The sequence below is a fragment of the Aspergillus tubingensis genome (assembly GCF_013340325.1).
Source record: "Aspergillus tubingensis WU-2223L DNA, scaffold_8, whole genome shotgun sequence".
NCBI lineage: Eukaryota > Fungi > Ascomycota > Eurotiomycetes > Eurotiales > Aspergillaceae > Aspergillus > Aspergillus tubingensis.
In genome coordinates this window covers 4,957,766-4,972,939 of record NW_023336282.1, presented here as the reverse complement: position 1 = coordinate 4,972,939, position 15,174 = coordinate 4,957,766, and the positions used below count along the sequence as shown (strand labels likewise).

The 15,174-nt window shown below is 52.3% G+C and overlaps 6 protein-coding genes across 6 annotated transcripts; 2 read left to right on the top strand and 4 right to left on the bottom strand.

Annotated features, from left to right (window-relative positions):
* Positions 1 to 268: 268 nt before the first annotated feature.
* Positions 269 to 2,815, top strand: AtWU_07930 (uncharacterized protein; the record flags this gene model as incomplete). Its single annotated transcript, XM_035503039.1, has 1 exon — positions 269 to 2,815. One exon carries the CDS (start codon positions 269 to 271, stop codon positions 2,813 to 2,815), a length of 2,547 nt encoding a protein of 848 aa, XP_035358932.1.
* Positions 2,816 to 3,002: 187 nt separating this feature from the next.
* Positions 3,003 to 3,849, bottom strand: AtWU_07929 (uncharacterized protein; the record flags this gene model as incomplete). Its single annotated transcript, XM_035503038.1, has 3 exons — positions 3,003 to 3,260; positions 3,360 to 3,665; positions 3,757 to 3,849. The coding sequence occupies 3 exons, from the start codon at positions 3,847 to 3,849 to the stop codon at positions 3,003 to 3,005; spliced, it is 657 nt and encodes a 218-aa protein (XP_035358931.1).
* A 2,078-nt stretch (positions 3,850 to 5,927) lies between these two features.
* On the top strand, positions 5,928 to 9,073 carry AtWU_07928 (AAA family ATPase; the record flags this gene model as incomplete). Its single annotated transcript, XM_035503037.1, has 3 exons — positions 5,928 to 6,903; positions 6,956 to 8,856; positions 8,915 to 9,073. 3 exons carry the CDS (start codon positions 5,928 to 5,930, stop codon positions 9,071 to 9,073), a joined length of 3,036 nt encoding a protein of 1,011 aa, XP_035358930.1.
* Positions 9,074 to 10,422: 1,349 nt separating this feature from the next.
* On the bottom strand, positions 10,423 to 11,733 carry AtWU_07927 (malate dehydrogenase; the record flags this gene model as incomplete). The annotated part of the gene is made up of 5 exons (XM_035503036.1): positions 10,423 to 11,016; positions 11,079 to 11,173; positions 11,241 to 11,390; positions 11,473 to 11,590; positions 11,668 to 11,733. The coding sequence occupies 5 exons, from the start codon at positions 11,731 to 11,733 to the stop codon at positions 10,423 to 10,425; spliced, it is 1,023 nt and encodes a 340-aa protein (XP_035358929.1).
* A 770-nt stretch (positions 11,734 to 12,503) lies between these two features.
* Positions 12,504 to 13,463, bottom strand: AtWU_07926 (golgi SNAP receptor complex member 2 family protein; the record flags this gene model as incomplete). Its single annotated transcript, XM_035503035.1, has 4 exons — positions 12,504 to 12,950; positions 13,019 to 13,200; positions 13,273 to 13,372; positions 13,461 to 13,463. 4 exons carry the CDS (start codon positions 13,461 to 13,463, stop codon positions 12,504 to 12,506), a joined length of 732 nt encoding a protein of 243 aa, XP_035358928.1.
* A 666-nt stretch (positions 13,464 to 14,129) lies between these two features.
* On the bottom strand, positions 14,130 to 14,838 carry AtWU_07925 (uncharacterized protein; the record flags this gene model as incomplete). Its single annotated transcript, XM_035503034.1, has 4 exons — positions 14,130 to 14,163; positions 14,227 to 14,640; positions 14,701 to 14,711; positions 14,788 to 14,838. The coding sequence occupies 4 exons, from the start codon at positions 14,836 to 14,838 to the stop codon at positions 14,130 to 14,132; spliced, it is 510 nt and encodes a 169-aa protein (XP_035358927.1).
* Positions 14,839 to 15,174: the final 336 nt, after the last annotated feature.

Below are 15,174 nucleotides of genomic sequence, written 5' to 3'. Positions count from 1 at the left end.
AGTTGGAGAAAGAAAGGACGTGCGGGCGGGAGGGGAAGACTTGCTTTGCGCTGGATTTGTTTCACGAGCGAAGATCGTCCGGCCGGGCGCCTTTTCGGTCGCTGATCCTCCCCAAGGCGGCTGAAAGCCAAACAAGCAATCAATCAATCCAGGGGATCTAGACTGGTTTTCGCCGCCAGCACGACTTTTCTCCTCCTCCCCTCATATCATGGGTTCGGGGTTTGTGTCTCGATAGCATTGTCTCCGAAGCCATCTATTCGCTCACATCATGTTGCGCTCGCCGGTGTCGCCCGAGCGATCCTCGTCTCGCTCACCTCTTCCTCCACCTCATCATCCACTTTCACAGCCCCCTCGCCGCTCCTTCGACGACTTCTCCTACGCCCGCCCTGCTTCCTCAGGCAGTGATGCCTCGTCGATTACTTCCAATGTGACCACCATCTCGCCGCGTCACTCTGCCTTCAATCCCGGTGCCGTGTCGGTGACCTCCTCTCCTCGTCCTCCACGTACCTCATCCATCACCGCCAACACCACCGCTCCTCCTCCCCCCATCTCGACTGCCACCACAAATACTACCTCCTCTTCTTCTTCTACGATTCGATCTCCCGTCTCCTTCATGCCTCATGGTGAGATCCTGAGCAGGAAACCGTCGGGTCGTGGTGGCCCGCCGGAACTGCAGAGACGCTCTCGTCACCACTCGCAGGGCTTCTTCGAACCGTCTCTCCCCACGGCGTCCTCCTCCGAGGCTACCATCTCCGCTTCCAGAATCGCAGCCCAGGCGGCTATGCTCCAGCAACAGCAGACCGCTCCTCAGAATCCTCCCAAGCGTCCTCCGCCAGTGCGGGGTGTGTCAGAGGACGGTTCTCGGTCCCGACGAGGCGGGAGCGCTTCCCCTCCGCCCCCGCCGCCTCCAGCGCCGTTGTTTGCGCCCCCAACAAGCGCGGGAAGTGCATCCGGGGCATCTTATCAGAGTGGGTCTACAAATGGGAATACACATGCCGCAACGACGGCGGCTAATGTGGTGTTTCCCCGGAATCCAGCGCTGCAGCCGCCCGGGCTGGAGCCGCCCGTAGAGCGGGAGCACAAGCACAAGGGCGAGAAATCGAAGATGAAACTGTTCTCGAAACCGAAACATATTGGGATAAGTCGGGATAAGGACGGGATCAGCAAGGACCGGGGCCTACCGTCGCCGAGTAAGATGGGGTTTCCGAGCGGAGGATTATCGCGGATCGTGAGTGCGTCGACGACGAGCTTGGCTGATACGTTTCCCTCGAATAATTCGTCACTCTACAACTTGTCGAATGCGTCGGCAAGTACGGTGGTTCCAGCCGACAAGCCGACGGGGAGTGAGAAGGAGAAAGAGAAGGATAAGGATAAGCACAAGCATCACTTCTTGTCGCGGCAGAAGTTGAAGCTGAAAGACCGAGATGATCATTACAACCTGCCGCTGTCGTCGGCGTCGAGTAACTCGAAACCTTCGGATCCGAATGCCCCTCAGTCGCTGTATTCTTTTACCCCGGCTTCGCCTGGTGCGGTCACGACTACGTTTGGGAAAAGCGTGAGCGGCTTGGACCTGCTCCACGGGTTACGAGATAAGAAGAAGGAAGAGAAGGCGTTAGAGTCGGAACAGCTGGATTGGGTGGCTAACTCGTCGGGACCTGCGCCGGGGACGTTTGCAGGGCCATCGTCGCTGGGCAGCTCCACGGGAGTTCTGGCAGAGGCAGCTCTTCGAGAGACCCTCCAGGGCTTTGGACTGAATAACATGACGCCGGAAGATGCGTGGGACTTTCTCAAGGCCAAGCTTATGGTTATCTTCGACGGAGAGGATGTTCGTATCGCCATCGAGGATCTCAATAAGCTGGTCCTCATCCATATTCAGCGTTGCGTCCAGAAACGTATGCCCACCGCAGTGGTAGACGACTTGCGCGAGCTATTAGAGACAGGATGTGCATCTTTGAACCATACGCTGAACGGCATCCCCGATGAGAAGCTGGTCCCTCATCTGGTACAAGTGTGGATGCTCGTGTTTGGCACGATCCTGCCCTTCATCCAGGCTGTTTTTCTGCCCCTAGACCTTGAGTTCAAGGGATGCGGGTCCGTCATGAACCGCCGAGAAGCCAGTGAGTTCTGGTCATCCACGTTCAACGGCGAGTACCCCGGCTGCGATCTGGACGTGCGCAATCTCGTTCTGATTGCCTTCCGCGACATGGTCATCCTCTACCGGTATGACGTGCTAAAGGCAACCTTCTCCCGTTTGAGTCTAGACAGCATCAAGCTCGGCACGGCAGCGCTGAGCGTCACGACCAAGAGCAGCAGCAACAGCGCACGGCCGACGACATCGGCCTCGCTGGACGGCGGGTTCGGCAGCTACAGCTCACAGTCGTCGACGCTCCTCAACGCCGCGAACAGCTACTCGTCTGACTCACTAGACTGTAACCGCAGCCGGGCGGCGTCCAACACGTCCAACCCGGACCAGCTGATCTTCCAGTCATTCTCGTCACCGACGCAACGGCCCAGTATCATCCACCGGTCCTCGCACACAGACACGTCACACATCATCACCGAGACGGTGGGACGGATGCTCCAGTGCGTCAGCGTCTTGGCCAGCGTGCAAACCGGCGATCGAGCACAAGAGCAGATCGAGCTCCTGAGCAAGGAGCTGAAGCATAACTGGCTAGGCCGCGGACGCACGGGACGAGACCGGCGTGGGTTCGTAGGGACGAAGATCCGGCCGGCGATCGTAGCCCGCACAGACAGTGATGACTATATGAGGGATGGGATGGAGGATTACGGGCGTCGGGAATTAAGTGTGTTGTGATTTCTTTTACTTTCATTTTGATTATGATACCTCGAGTACAGAGAATTGGAGTAAACTAGCATCGATTGACTATCCTTATCTTGAATGAATGCCAGCTGTATGTCTGTCTGTCACTTTATGACTTCCCAATACCCACCAGCAAGCTCAACAGCAGAAGAACACAAAGCCGTAGCCCGCCATAACTCAGCTAATCCTCCTCAGCCTCCATCTTCACATCGTCATCATCATCAACATCCTCCTCACCCTGATCACCACCATTAGCAGCAGCAGTAGCAACAGCAGCACCCCCCTTCATCCCCTTCTCCATCTCCCTCACATACTTCCTCAAACACTCCCCAGGATAAGTTCCCCCACCAGCCTTTCCCACCTCCTCAGCAATCAATCTCCACTTCTCCGTCTCCAATCGTCCCTCGATGTCTTTCTTAGCTTGGAGGATCTTTGCTTCCTATCACAGATACACATTAGCCCCCATTACACCACACACCAAACACATCCCCCAGAAAAATTACACAAGTGGAATGGATAATGAAGGTCGGGGAAATACATCACCCGGATCCACGACCACAAAATTCTTCTTCATGGTATTATACCTCGCTCGGAGGGTCGACCCGCCCACACTGATCCCCGTCAAGTCCGTCCATGCCTGGTTGATGGCCGTCCAGGGGGTGGAGGACTCGTCCCGAAGACGGAGGATGAGGAGATCGGAGGCGCTGGCGGAGGCGAGGGTCGTTGGGATGGGTGGGAGGGGGGTGCGAGCTTTAGTGCGTTTGTTGTTGGGACTGGTGGTGTTGGTGGTGGGAGAGGATGGGGTGAGGCGATTTTTGGTGTTGGGAGTTGGGGTTTTGGGGGTCTAGTATGGGTTGGGTTATCTTAGTTAGTTGTGTGTATATATGGTTTGGTTGTGGGTAGGTGTATGTGTGGTGGTAGAGTATAGTACTTACCATTGCCACGTTGGTTTTCTTGGTAGGGGTCTTTGGAGCAGTGTTGTTCTTGTGACCGGGGTTAGTGTTGACTGGGGTGAAGGTGGTGGACATCTTGTTCATGTCTTAGTATTTGTGGTAGTGGTGATGTGGTGATCTGATAGGATGGTATGTAGAAGGATGAGGGAGGTGAGGTGGAAATGGGAATGGGAAGGTGAGAGTGGCAGAAGGGGAGGAATAACATAGAAGTGTATTGTGTTAGTGTTGCTGTGACAGTGAAGTGGTTTTGATTTCTCTGTTCTGTTCTTGTTCAGTGAATTGTAGTTGTGGATTAGCTAGATTGGGTTGTTGGGTTGCTATGGGTGGTTGGTTACTATGCTTGTGTTTGGTAGGAACTACCCAGGGTTTGGGGAGTGTTGTGGTCTATGTATTGGGGATAAGGGGGGTAGATGTTTGGGTGTGGATTGTTGGTAAGGATGGTGGACTTATTTAGTAGTCTATACTAGGAGTATTTGTGTTTTATATGATGAAGAGGTGAGTGCAGTGTACTATATTACTTGTATAGCATAAGAACTCAGATGGGAGTGAAATGTATACTATGTATGGAGCGCTACGCTTGAAAGCAATGATGCTAGCTAGGCATAGATGACAATTGAAGTTGATTTGTGTAGATCTAGATATGTCAAAATAACTGGCTTGTGTAGGCATAATCCGGGTATCTCGAGATATCGGAATCATCCACATATTTGCATACTACAAATGGTGTTGTAAGTCTCCTACTGACCGATGAATCTATTGGCTATAGAGTATTCACTGTCTATTGTTGGTTACAGATCTGTAATGTCTACCCTCTTATTAGTAGTAGGAACATATAGTTGATGTGGAATGCGAGTAAGCATCTTAATTCGAGATCTCAAACTCGGTTGAAAGACATGGATGTTGCTTAGGGTTGACGGTACAAAAGTACGGAGCCGGGGTACTTTGCCGCGGGATGTCCATCCGGGACATTGCAATGGAGTCGGGATTCTTCACCTGGTTCAGCTGCAGGCAGACAGGGATCTGGAACTGGAACGGAGAATATCAGTTGGTCAGAACTCGGACGAATACGAGCCAGGCTTGCCTGTCAGTGTTCATGAAGGGTCAGTATGACTCCTCATTCTAACTTTAGTAGAGTAGTATGTCACTGCCTACTTCTGCCTGTTATTCCGTGACTATTTACTAATTACTAGTAGTATTCCATCTGGATGATCATCCTATCTGAATAAATACTTCCGGGATCAACTTTCCATCCCCAAGCGTGACTGGAAACTGCACTGACAGCGCATGTGAGACACACGCACGTTGGCAAAATGTCGGTGACCGGGGATGGCTCTCCCTCTAAGACTTCTGCGAGAGATGATCCAGTTGATGATCCTGCGGCTGAATGGCTGTTTGGGTTTGGGGGTTCGGAAGTCTGTGCCACTTTTTCCCAAGCGCCTAACAGGGTGACAATCCAATCCTGATGCATTTGCTGACCCGGTGAGATTTGCATATTCTTATTGGCACTGCCAGTTTCTGAAGCTATCCCAGCCTCTTCCCCAATCCGGCGAGTTTCTTTCTTTAGGGTGTAAGTACTTAGTTTTACTGTATTTATTCATGCAGCAGGCAGAGAGCAACTGTGAACAGGCATCATTGCTCTTAAGTCAGTCACAATCAATCGCCTCACTCGTTGGGGTTATTTATTTATTTAATTACTTTTGTTCTTTTTGTTTGCTCTTGTTCACTTCCCTTCTTTTCTCTTCCCTTCTTCTTCTTCTACTACTACTACTTCTTCTTCCTCTCTCTCTCTCTCATCTTGGGTGGTCAGGCAGCACACACCGCCATCTGCTGGGCCAACACGCAAGGCGCTCTTGCAAGCGAGGATACTTTTTATTTCTTAGGCATCCGAGTATGTGAGTCTGTCTCTCTCCTCATCCTCTCATCCTCTCTCTCTCTCTCTTTCTCCCCAATTTCCCCATCCACGACATTCTCCCCCCAAACTTCTTCCCATCCACCAACTACCCTCATCCACTCTCTCCCATCTACCCCATATCACTACTACTGTTCATCCATCCATCTTCGCCTATTTTACTTCCTTCCTTCCCTTCTTCTGCATTCTCTTCATCACTTCATATATTCCCTCCATATATTCCCAGCTTCTCTACTCACTGGCCATGACCATCCCCACTGATTCCCAATCCACCTCCCAGCAAACTGAGCTCGAGACTCAGCGCGACCCAAGCTCCAACAACAGTGGGCCTGTGCCCGTCCCGGTCCCTGGCTCAGCTCCACTCCCTGCCACCACCAGCGACTCCAGCAGTACTACGACCGCTGTGACTGGTACCACCATGGCCGACGCTAGTGGCCCCGTCTCCTCCTCCCCCGAATCCAAGCTTGACGCCGACCCGCCCGTCGATGCTCCCCCAGTCAAGTCCGACCCCAAAGCTCCCGTCTCTGTATCCGATCCCGTTCCCAAAAAGTCCGTGTGTTCCAAGCATGCGGCAAAAGACCAGGATCCCAACCGCTCGAAAAAGAAAAAGTCTCACCGCAAGGCCGCTTCCATTGTCACCCCCAGCGATGACAGCTCGTCGGAACTAAATTCCTCCTCCGAGGAATCCAGCGCGGAATCTACCTCCGACGACGAAGACGCTCAGTCGGCCTCGGAGTCCGACGCGGAGTCGGATCGCAAACAGCGTCGCCGCCGGGCCAAGAACAAGATCAAGAAATCGCTGAAAAGTGTGAGCCGTAAGAAGAAGAGCCGGTCGCACCCCACTGAATCGGAATCCGATTCCGATCTCGAGGATAGTAGCGACTCCGATTCGTCTCTTGATGAAAAGACCCTGAAGAAGCTGGTCGCCAAGCTCAAGGCGAAGAAGACCAAGAAGTCGCGCTCCAAGGATGACTCTTCCGAAGAGCAACAAGACGACGATGACGATGCGGACGAGGATGCCGACGCCGACGAGCTCGCCCTTCTGTTAGCCAAGCAAAAGTTGGCTTCCTTGCGAGTCAAGTTGGCCGATGGGCGTCGCAAAGGCCGAGGCAGGCGTGGCTCGGGTGACGGTAACACTGACGGCCAGAAAGGGAGCTCGCAAAAGTCCAAGGGACGCAAGAAGGCTGCCTCGAAGATTGCCTTTAAGCGTGTAGATCAGCGTGCGTCTTCCTTCATCTTTCCTCTTGATCTAGCTAACACATAATTCTACAGTGTGGGACAATACAATTCACAACTTCAAGCTCACGGAGACGGTCGACGACCCCGATGCAAACGAGTGGGACCAATACCTCTTCACCGTGCGCCGCAAGTTCGACTGGGACAACAAGTATCTGGAAACTGTAGTAGACCTCAAGAGCAAGTACCTGCGCGATGCGCTGTCCAAGGTCATGGATGGAGTCAAGGGCGTCAGCTTGGTGCAAGAGACGGCGGTTGTCGATCCCAACATGCTCTTCCTCTACCTTGAGGAGACGCGGCAGTACATGAAAGATCTCCGGCAGCTGGCCAAGACCGAAAAGAAGAAGAAAGCCCGCAAGCTCGCCGAAATCAAAGCATCACATCTCAAGGTGCTCGTCAAGTATCTGGACACCGACTATGCGGAAACCAAAAAGACTCTCTACCCTCTGTTGGACTCCAGCATGATCACCTTTGATCTCCTATGGGCCATCTTCAAGCCCAACACCGTCGCCTACTCCTCTACCTACGGAAACCAGGATGAGCCCCGTGCCTTCAAGATCGAGTACGCCACCAAGGAGTCCTCCTTCATGAAGGGTCAATGGTACAGCATCGAGGGTCGATACCTCGAGTATGATGGCAAAGCTTTCGGTATGGGAACCATGGCCGCCGAGGTGGAGTCCTTCAAGGGTGCCCGCAAAATCACCAGTCTTAGCTGTTATCCGCTCAAGTACCATCGCGAAGCCGAAAGTGTCAAGGCCAAGCTGATCGAGCGAGGTAAGAAATTCGTGGCGCTGCGAGGCATGAACTACCGGTATCACAAGGGTATGGCGTTCTACAAAAAGAAGCGGTCCGTCATCAAGGTCAACATCAATGGCCGTGTCATGGTTGATCCCGCCATCCACCGGCGCATCAATCCCAACTACCCCATTAGCACCGTCCGTCCCAAGGACCCAGACTACCTTGACGGCTCCGACGATGATGGCAGCAACAATGGGTGCTGCTGTATCCTGTCCGACTCAGAATCAGAACAAACCTACGGGCAACCGCGCGACTCAGACACCCCTCAACTCCTATTCAAAGTGGTACGGGACAAGGAGGGCAAGCCGCACGTCGTCGAGGTCGAGCTGGATGAGAACGGCAATGAAATCGTCAAGGAGAACATGGACGAAGTTGCGGACCCCTCCGACCGCGAATTCACCGAAGAGGAACTGCTCATCGCGAGCCCCGTAGTACTCGGCTTCGCCTTCAGTGAAAAGCTGTGGCTTGAATTCAGCATCTCGGGCATCAGTGAGATTGAATGGAATGAAGATGCCTTTGATTCACTGGTCCTCCCCGACAATCAGAAGTCCATCGTCAAGGCATTGGTCGAATCGCACACCTTCCGCGCGGCCCAGAACATCGACGATGTCATCCAAGGCAAGGGCAAGGGTCTCGTGGCCGTGCTCCACGGACCTCCCGGTACTGGTAAAACCCTTACTGCCGAAGGCATCGCAGAACTCCTCAAACGCCCGCTCTACATGGTGAGCGCGGGTGAGCTGGGCACCGATCCGCGCACCCTTGAAGCAGAGCTGAACAAGATCCTTGACATCGCACATTCCTGGGGCGCCGTTCTGCTGCTCGATGAAGCCGACATTTTCCTGGAGAAGCGCACCATCCAGGACATTCACCGCAATGCCCTAGTCAGTATCTTCCTGCGGTTGCTGGAGTACTTCCAGGGTATTCTCTTCCTGACCACCAACCGCGTCGAGACATTTGATGACGCCTTCCAATCCCGCATCCACGTCGCTCTGCGCTACGGTGAACTCACCACGAAAGCGAAGCGAAGCGTCTGGAAGATGTTCTTGGAGCGGGTGCAGGCCAAAGAGGGCGTGGAGACCGCCACGTTCACAGAAAAGGACTTTGATCTATTAGCTCGTCATAACCTCAACGGGCGTCAGGTAAGACCTCCATTTAGCCTACGCGAACGTGTACGGATACTAACTCACCTGTTCTTAGATCAAAAACTCCGTCCGCACAGCCCAAGCATTGGCTGTTAACGAGCAAAACCCTCTATCCATGGAACACATCCGACGTGTCCTGGAGGTCGCCGAAACCTTCGACCGCGACCTTCGCGGGGGGTCAGGATACCTCGATGCTATGAGAAGTTATACCTAGTCATTTTCCTTCTGGCTTGCATTATCGTATCGCTGTATTCATTCGAGCGAAGACTATGATCTATCCCCATTTTTCCATTCTTCGTCTTTTCTGTTTGCAATTTGACCGAACTACCCCTTAGTATGAAGCAAGGTTTTATTTGCGTGTCGCGCACTGCCAAAGATCTGTCTTCTATGCGTTGTTTTATTCCTGTTGATGTTGATTTTTTGACACCTACACCTGCGCTTGCCGCTGTCGACGACCCCTGATGATGATGACAAGGATGATGACAAGATAACATCTATTACTAGTGAACATTCTGGAATACAATGAGAAACGAAATACCCCACTCTTACTTGACTGTCCTATCTATTTCCTATCATACTAGAACCATCAAGACAGTATAGTATTTATCATCCACCATCAAATACCTAACCGGCCAGCTGCAAGTGCATTACCACTGCATTTAGCAGTCTACTAAAAATCAACTATCATCGTAATCTGAAAGTTCCAGAATAAGATACAATGCACAATTCACACCTCAAACTTGTTCTCCTGCTCCTACTTCCTATTATTATAATCATACTCCTAAAGCCGCACTCAACTAGACTCGTCTATCGATATAACCCCGTCTCAAATGACAGCTAGTAGTGCTTTGCAGCTATGATCTAAAACTTACTACTTACCGATAAATCAAACCCGATCCCAGTCATTCATCATTGATAATTAATGCTCCATGATAGGTAGATAGGTAGATAGGTAGATAGGTAGATACATGCATAGTCCATACTATAAATATATATATTTACTATAAGTACTGGATTTTGTCGCTTATGATCCTCTATTGTCTTTTCATTATTCAGTTTGTAACTTTTGTTTGTGGGAGATTCGTCACGAGCTGGTATTTGTGTAAAGATCGGTTCGGAATTCATGGTTTGGTTGGGACTGTCGCGGACTAATTGGTTGTTGACTCGGTGATTTGAGTTTTAGCCACGGGTCCGATTTTCTTCGTGCAGCCGAGGCAATTGTTGACCGCGGTAGGTAGTAAGTAGACCAGCGTGCAGTTCTGAATCCTACAGGTACCGATGAAAGGCTACAATACTAGTCATTGAATCATTAGATTTTCTTATTTATAGGAAATACACGTTCATGTCCATCTCCCCTGGCAAACCCAGGCTCTTCAAAAACTCATTGCTATGCGAGTTTCCGCAGCTACATTTCCTCCGATATAAAAGCCACATGCGAGATGGGGATGTGCATAGGGGGCGGGAAGTGGGTATGGATTATCACAAGACTGTTATACAGGGAGGAAAGCGGCTGCAGAGAGGTATTGCAATTTTGTTCCTTCTTCAAGCAAGTCCAAAAACCATTTAAGGGTTGGCCTTGACGAAGTCAACACCCTTCTGGATGTTCTTCTTGAGGTCACCGAGGGCGGTCTGGATGAGACCCTGCTCGTACTCGTTGACGGGGCCGACCTCGTGGATCTTCTCAACACCGTTGGGGCCGAGCTCGACCTTGGAGGCGAAGAAGTCAACACCCTGGTCCTTGAAGAGAGGGCTCTCAACGAAGGTGGGCTCGACGATGCCCTTCTCGCCGTTGGCGGCCTTGAGGAGGGAGTCGGCGAAGCGAGCACCGGCCATGGCCATGGAGAGGGTGGCGGAACCAGCACCGTCCTTGGCCTTGACGACCTCGTCACCACCGAACTGGATGCGGTTGACCAGCTCGTCACGGACGGTGCCGGAGATGTCGGGGTGGTTGGACTGGGAGAGGAGGGGAACGATGGTCACACCGGAGTGGCCACCGATGACGGTGACGTTCTCGTTGGCGGGGCTGGTGCCCTTGACCTGGGAGATGAAGCGGGAAGCACGGACAACGTCCAGGGTGGTGACACCGAAGAGGCGCTTGGGGTTGTAGACACCCTTGGACTTGTAGACCTCGGCAACGATGGGGACGGTAGAGTTGACCTGGAGGGTACCTAATTAGTGCAAGGTTCGAGAATTTTGGTGGTGATTTGAGAACAACGTACGGGGTTGGAGATGACGAGGATGTTAGCCTCGGGAGCAGCCTCAGCGGCGGCCTTGGCGAGGTCGCGGACAATGGAGGCGTTGGTGTTGAACAGGTCTATATAATGGGAGAGATTAGTCTGACGCTCGTGCTCTGCCTCGTTTTGAAGTGGTCCAGCGCATACCATCACGGGTCATGCCGGGCTTGCGGGGAACACCGGCAGGGATGAGGACAACCTCGGAGCCCTTGAGAGCATCACGGAGGCCAGAGGGGGTAGGCTCGTAGCCCTTAACGGTGCTGTTGGTGTTGACGTGGCTGACATCGGCAGCGACACCTGTTTGAGGATTCTGTTAGTCGACTCCGATGATCGGACGGGCGTTTCAGAGTTGAGGGAAGGGAGAAGCTGTGCGACGTACCAGGTCCACCGCGGATGTCGTAGAGGGCGAGGTCAGTGACAAGGGGGTTGAGCTTCATGAGCAGGGACAGGGGCTGGCCAATGCCACCGGCGGCACCGAGAACGGCAACCTTGGAAGCCTGAGATGGAAATTGCGATGGTTAGCAAGTGGACAAGAGAGCTCCGAGGCAATGTTTTTTTTATTTGGACTACACACCTGGCTGGCAGAAGCGGAGAAGCTACGCTTCTGGAGGAGGTTGAGGGACTGACGAGCAGCGAACATCTTGACTGTGAAGGATAGACTAAAGGTAGATCTATCTGGAAGAAGGATGGGGAGATGGGGAGAAAAGAAGAGAAACAATTGCGATGGAGAGGAAGGAGGAGAGAGAAGAAGGAGAAGAAGGGAGAAGCCGTCGGTGGCCGGTGAGCGCGAAGGATTTTGGGGCGGCTAAATGGCTCCGTTTCCGATCCCCACGGCAGCCATCGGATCATCTTGTCGTGCTTGCCTTGTCTGTCCACTTGCCTGGCAACTTGCTCCGGTTCCGTCCTACCGACCCTCACTTCATATGCTGGTCGTCAATGGTTCTCCGATGCCAATGGGTAGTCTTTTTTGACTTTATTCAATGGAATTAACTTCTCTACTCTGTAGACAATTGCTTTCATTGCCACGTTGCTATGGGATCTGCTCCATGGTCCCTAATTTAACCGATGGCCACGTCCCCCCCAACAGTTCCATCCACCCGTCCGTCTTCCTTGTCTACGGCGCACTACTTCAGGGTTACTCCACACTCAAACCAATTCCCATTGCGCACGGGGACAGCAAATCTAATCAGTCCTACTGCAGGGACTACGTATAGACTACTAGCCATCACCACATCCACACACACACACACAAGTACATACAATAATGCGCAATAAGTTCCCCTGCCAATGCGCTCCAAACGCCTGCGCTTGTAAGACAACCCAAGCACCAAATCACAATAGTCCCAGAAAGGTAAGGGGGTAAAAGCAAAAAACAATATAAGGGGGAATGGAAAGAAATATGTACCTCAATTATCGCAAGAAGTGCAGGACAGCCCAGCAGAACAGGAAGAATAGCAGTACTCCGCCCCAGAAGATCCACTTGTCTTGTCTTGCGCGGCGCTCAACCCTGCGGATTGTGTCGCCGCTGACGCCCAGTGTGTTCGCAACGCTGTAGAGTCGACGCTGCGTGCCTTTCAGCACTTCACGCTGCTGTCCCAAATCCGCAAGCACAGCACGACCCCGATCAAGAAACTCGTCAATCTGGGTGTTGGTGCTCGCTAGGAAGCTTTGTTCGCGAAGCGCATGTGTTTCCCGGTTGTAGTCGGCCGGCGAAGCTCCAAAGCTGAGTCCCGATCGTGATGAGGAAGGAGCGAACGCAGAGGACTGAGGGAGGGATGATTGGGCATATGGGTTCTCCGGTGTAGCTGTGTGATGAGGGCGTCGACCGAGAAGCTCGTTGCGGTTGGTGACGGATTGCTGTAGACAAACCACGGTCAGCGACAATAACTCTCAACGCTGCTCGAAGATGCGAGTGGTATCCTTACAGCTTCCTCCCGTTCTTTCCGTAGTCGATCAAAATGTTGCCGGTAATCTGCCAGTTCGGATCGGAAATTCTTGACTCGTTCGAATGCTTTCTCTTGCTTCTCCGGGATCAATTCCTTCTTGGACAGGGCAGAGTAGTCGTCAACAGTGCGTGATAGCGATGCTAGCGAAGCAGCGATTTGGCCTATAGTGTACATGAGCTTAGCTCCCTCTGTTGCGAAGTGGAGCCACTATAAGCACCAGTTCCGAAACATACCTTGTAGTGCGGCAGATGAGGTAGCTGGCGATTGGGAGAATGTGTCCAGGTCACGACGGATAGCAGATGACTGCTTGAGGGCGGAATTGAAGAGGGAATTCTGAGCAATAGACAATGTAAGCTCCCATCAGACATATGGATAATCCCTCAAATTGGGGCTTCACATCTTGAGGTCGTAGACGACTTACCATTTTGTGCGGTGTACCCTATCGGGTGAGTGCGCTGTATACAATGCCGGCCGCAAAAGGAGAGGTATAGGTTGGGTTTGCAGGTGCTTATTTCTTCCCAAGAGTACAAAAACTGTGAGTAAGTCTGCAGAATGTTTAGGAGTTGGCACCAAGAAATAGCGACGTGTCAGGAGAGACCTTCTATATCAGGCTAACAATGATGCTGGCCAAGGCCACATGTTCTTGCAGAGGCCACGATTCTGACGGCGCTGACCGCCCCTGCCACTGCAGCCATTCGTGCGGCCTGACCCGCTTCAGCTCGGTCCGAGCAAAAGTAAGTCCATGCAGGAAGCTAGAGATGTGACTAAAAGCTCTCGACTCTACAGTCTACGTCATTCGATTTTTCTTTTTCTTTTTCTTTTGCTATTGTCTACCCCGCGTGGTCCAATGTCTTCGCCTTTGCGATTACCGCAGAATACATCCTGCCCTCATTCTTACGACGGCTGCTGTGCTAAGAGGAGATCAATCCATTAGGGATATACTAGTAACAAACACACTATGACGCCCAAAGACTGCACAAACGCCTCATGTACCCTAAAGGAGTACAACAAACAGTAAGAAAGTAATAGACCGCGGAATTGACACTGGGATATCACGACTCCACGAAGTGCTCCGTTTCAACTTCAAGCCTTATTTCGGAGGGTACTTGTTCTGCAGAAGCCATCTAAGGGACGTCCCCACATTAGCAAACGCCATCATCGCACATGCACTTCAGACGAATACTCACTTGCTAACAAAGTAGTCCACGGCACCAAAAGCACCAATAGCGCCAGAGGCCCATCCAATCACTTCCCACGAAAGCTGCCCAGCAGCATGCTTCCGGTATGCTCCATACCCCAGACCAGCGCCAGTCAAGGCCAGAATCACAGCATTTCCGAGATAGACAGGGTTATGCGCGTTGCTGCGAGCCGATTCAGCCTTCGCCTTGGCTTTAGCCTTAGCCTTGCTCTTCGCTTTCCGTTCTTCGTAGGCTTCCCGCTCCTCTTCTTCTCGCTCTATCCGCTCAGCCTGGGTGGTGGTCTGCACGTCCTGCTTCAGGAAATCGGGATCCACAGCCTGTACATGCGGCGAGTCGACGTCGACCAGGGAAGCGGTGCTCTCGGCTTCGTCGCGGTACACTCCACCAACGCTGGGGGCACGACTACATGGCTGTTAGCTGTATGAAAGGGTCATTTGTTCTGTGTTGTTGTTGTTGACTTACGCCTGTCCATACTGTTAGCGATCTGCATGATCTAGATGGTATAACACCAGAAGTAGACGCTAGGCGGGGAAGCGACTGTAGACATACCTCCTCTGCGGATTGCTTGGGACCTTTGGCAGCAGCTTCTGCGTAAGACATGATGAATAAGTGAGTCGTGTGACTTGAGAGGAATATGTGATCTAGGACGTCATCAGTCGGCGCATCTAAAGTGGGAGTATGCCAAGACCAAGAGTACTTAGCAACCTCCAGGAAGGGCCAAACAAACGCACAAGTAGATTCGGATGCAAGTGACGATAAAATAAGATGTAATAGGCTGACGCACGGGAAAGTATCGAGGTAGGTTTCAGGGGATGCGAACCTCGAGTATTTATGGACACGAGAACCGTCCGAGAGGAATGACATCACGTCATAGATTCCCTGGCGAAGGTTGGCCCAGGCTATGAGCACCGCCAAGACTCTCGTGCCGGACGCAAC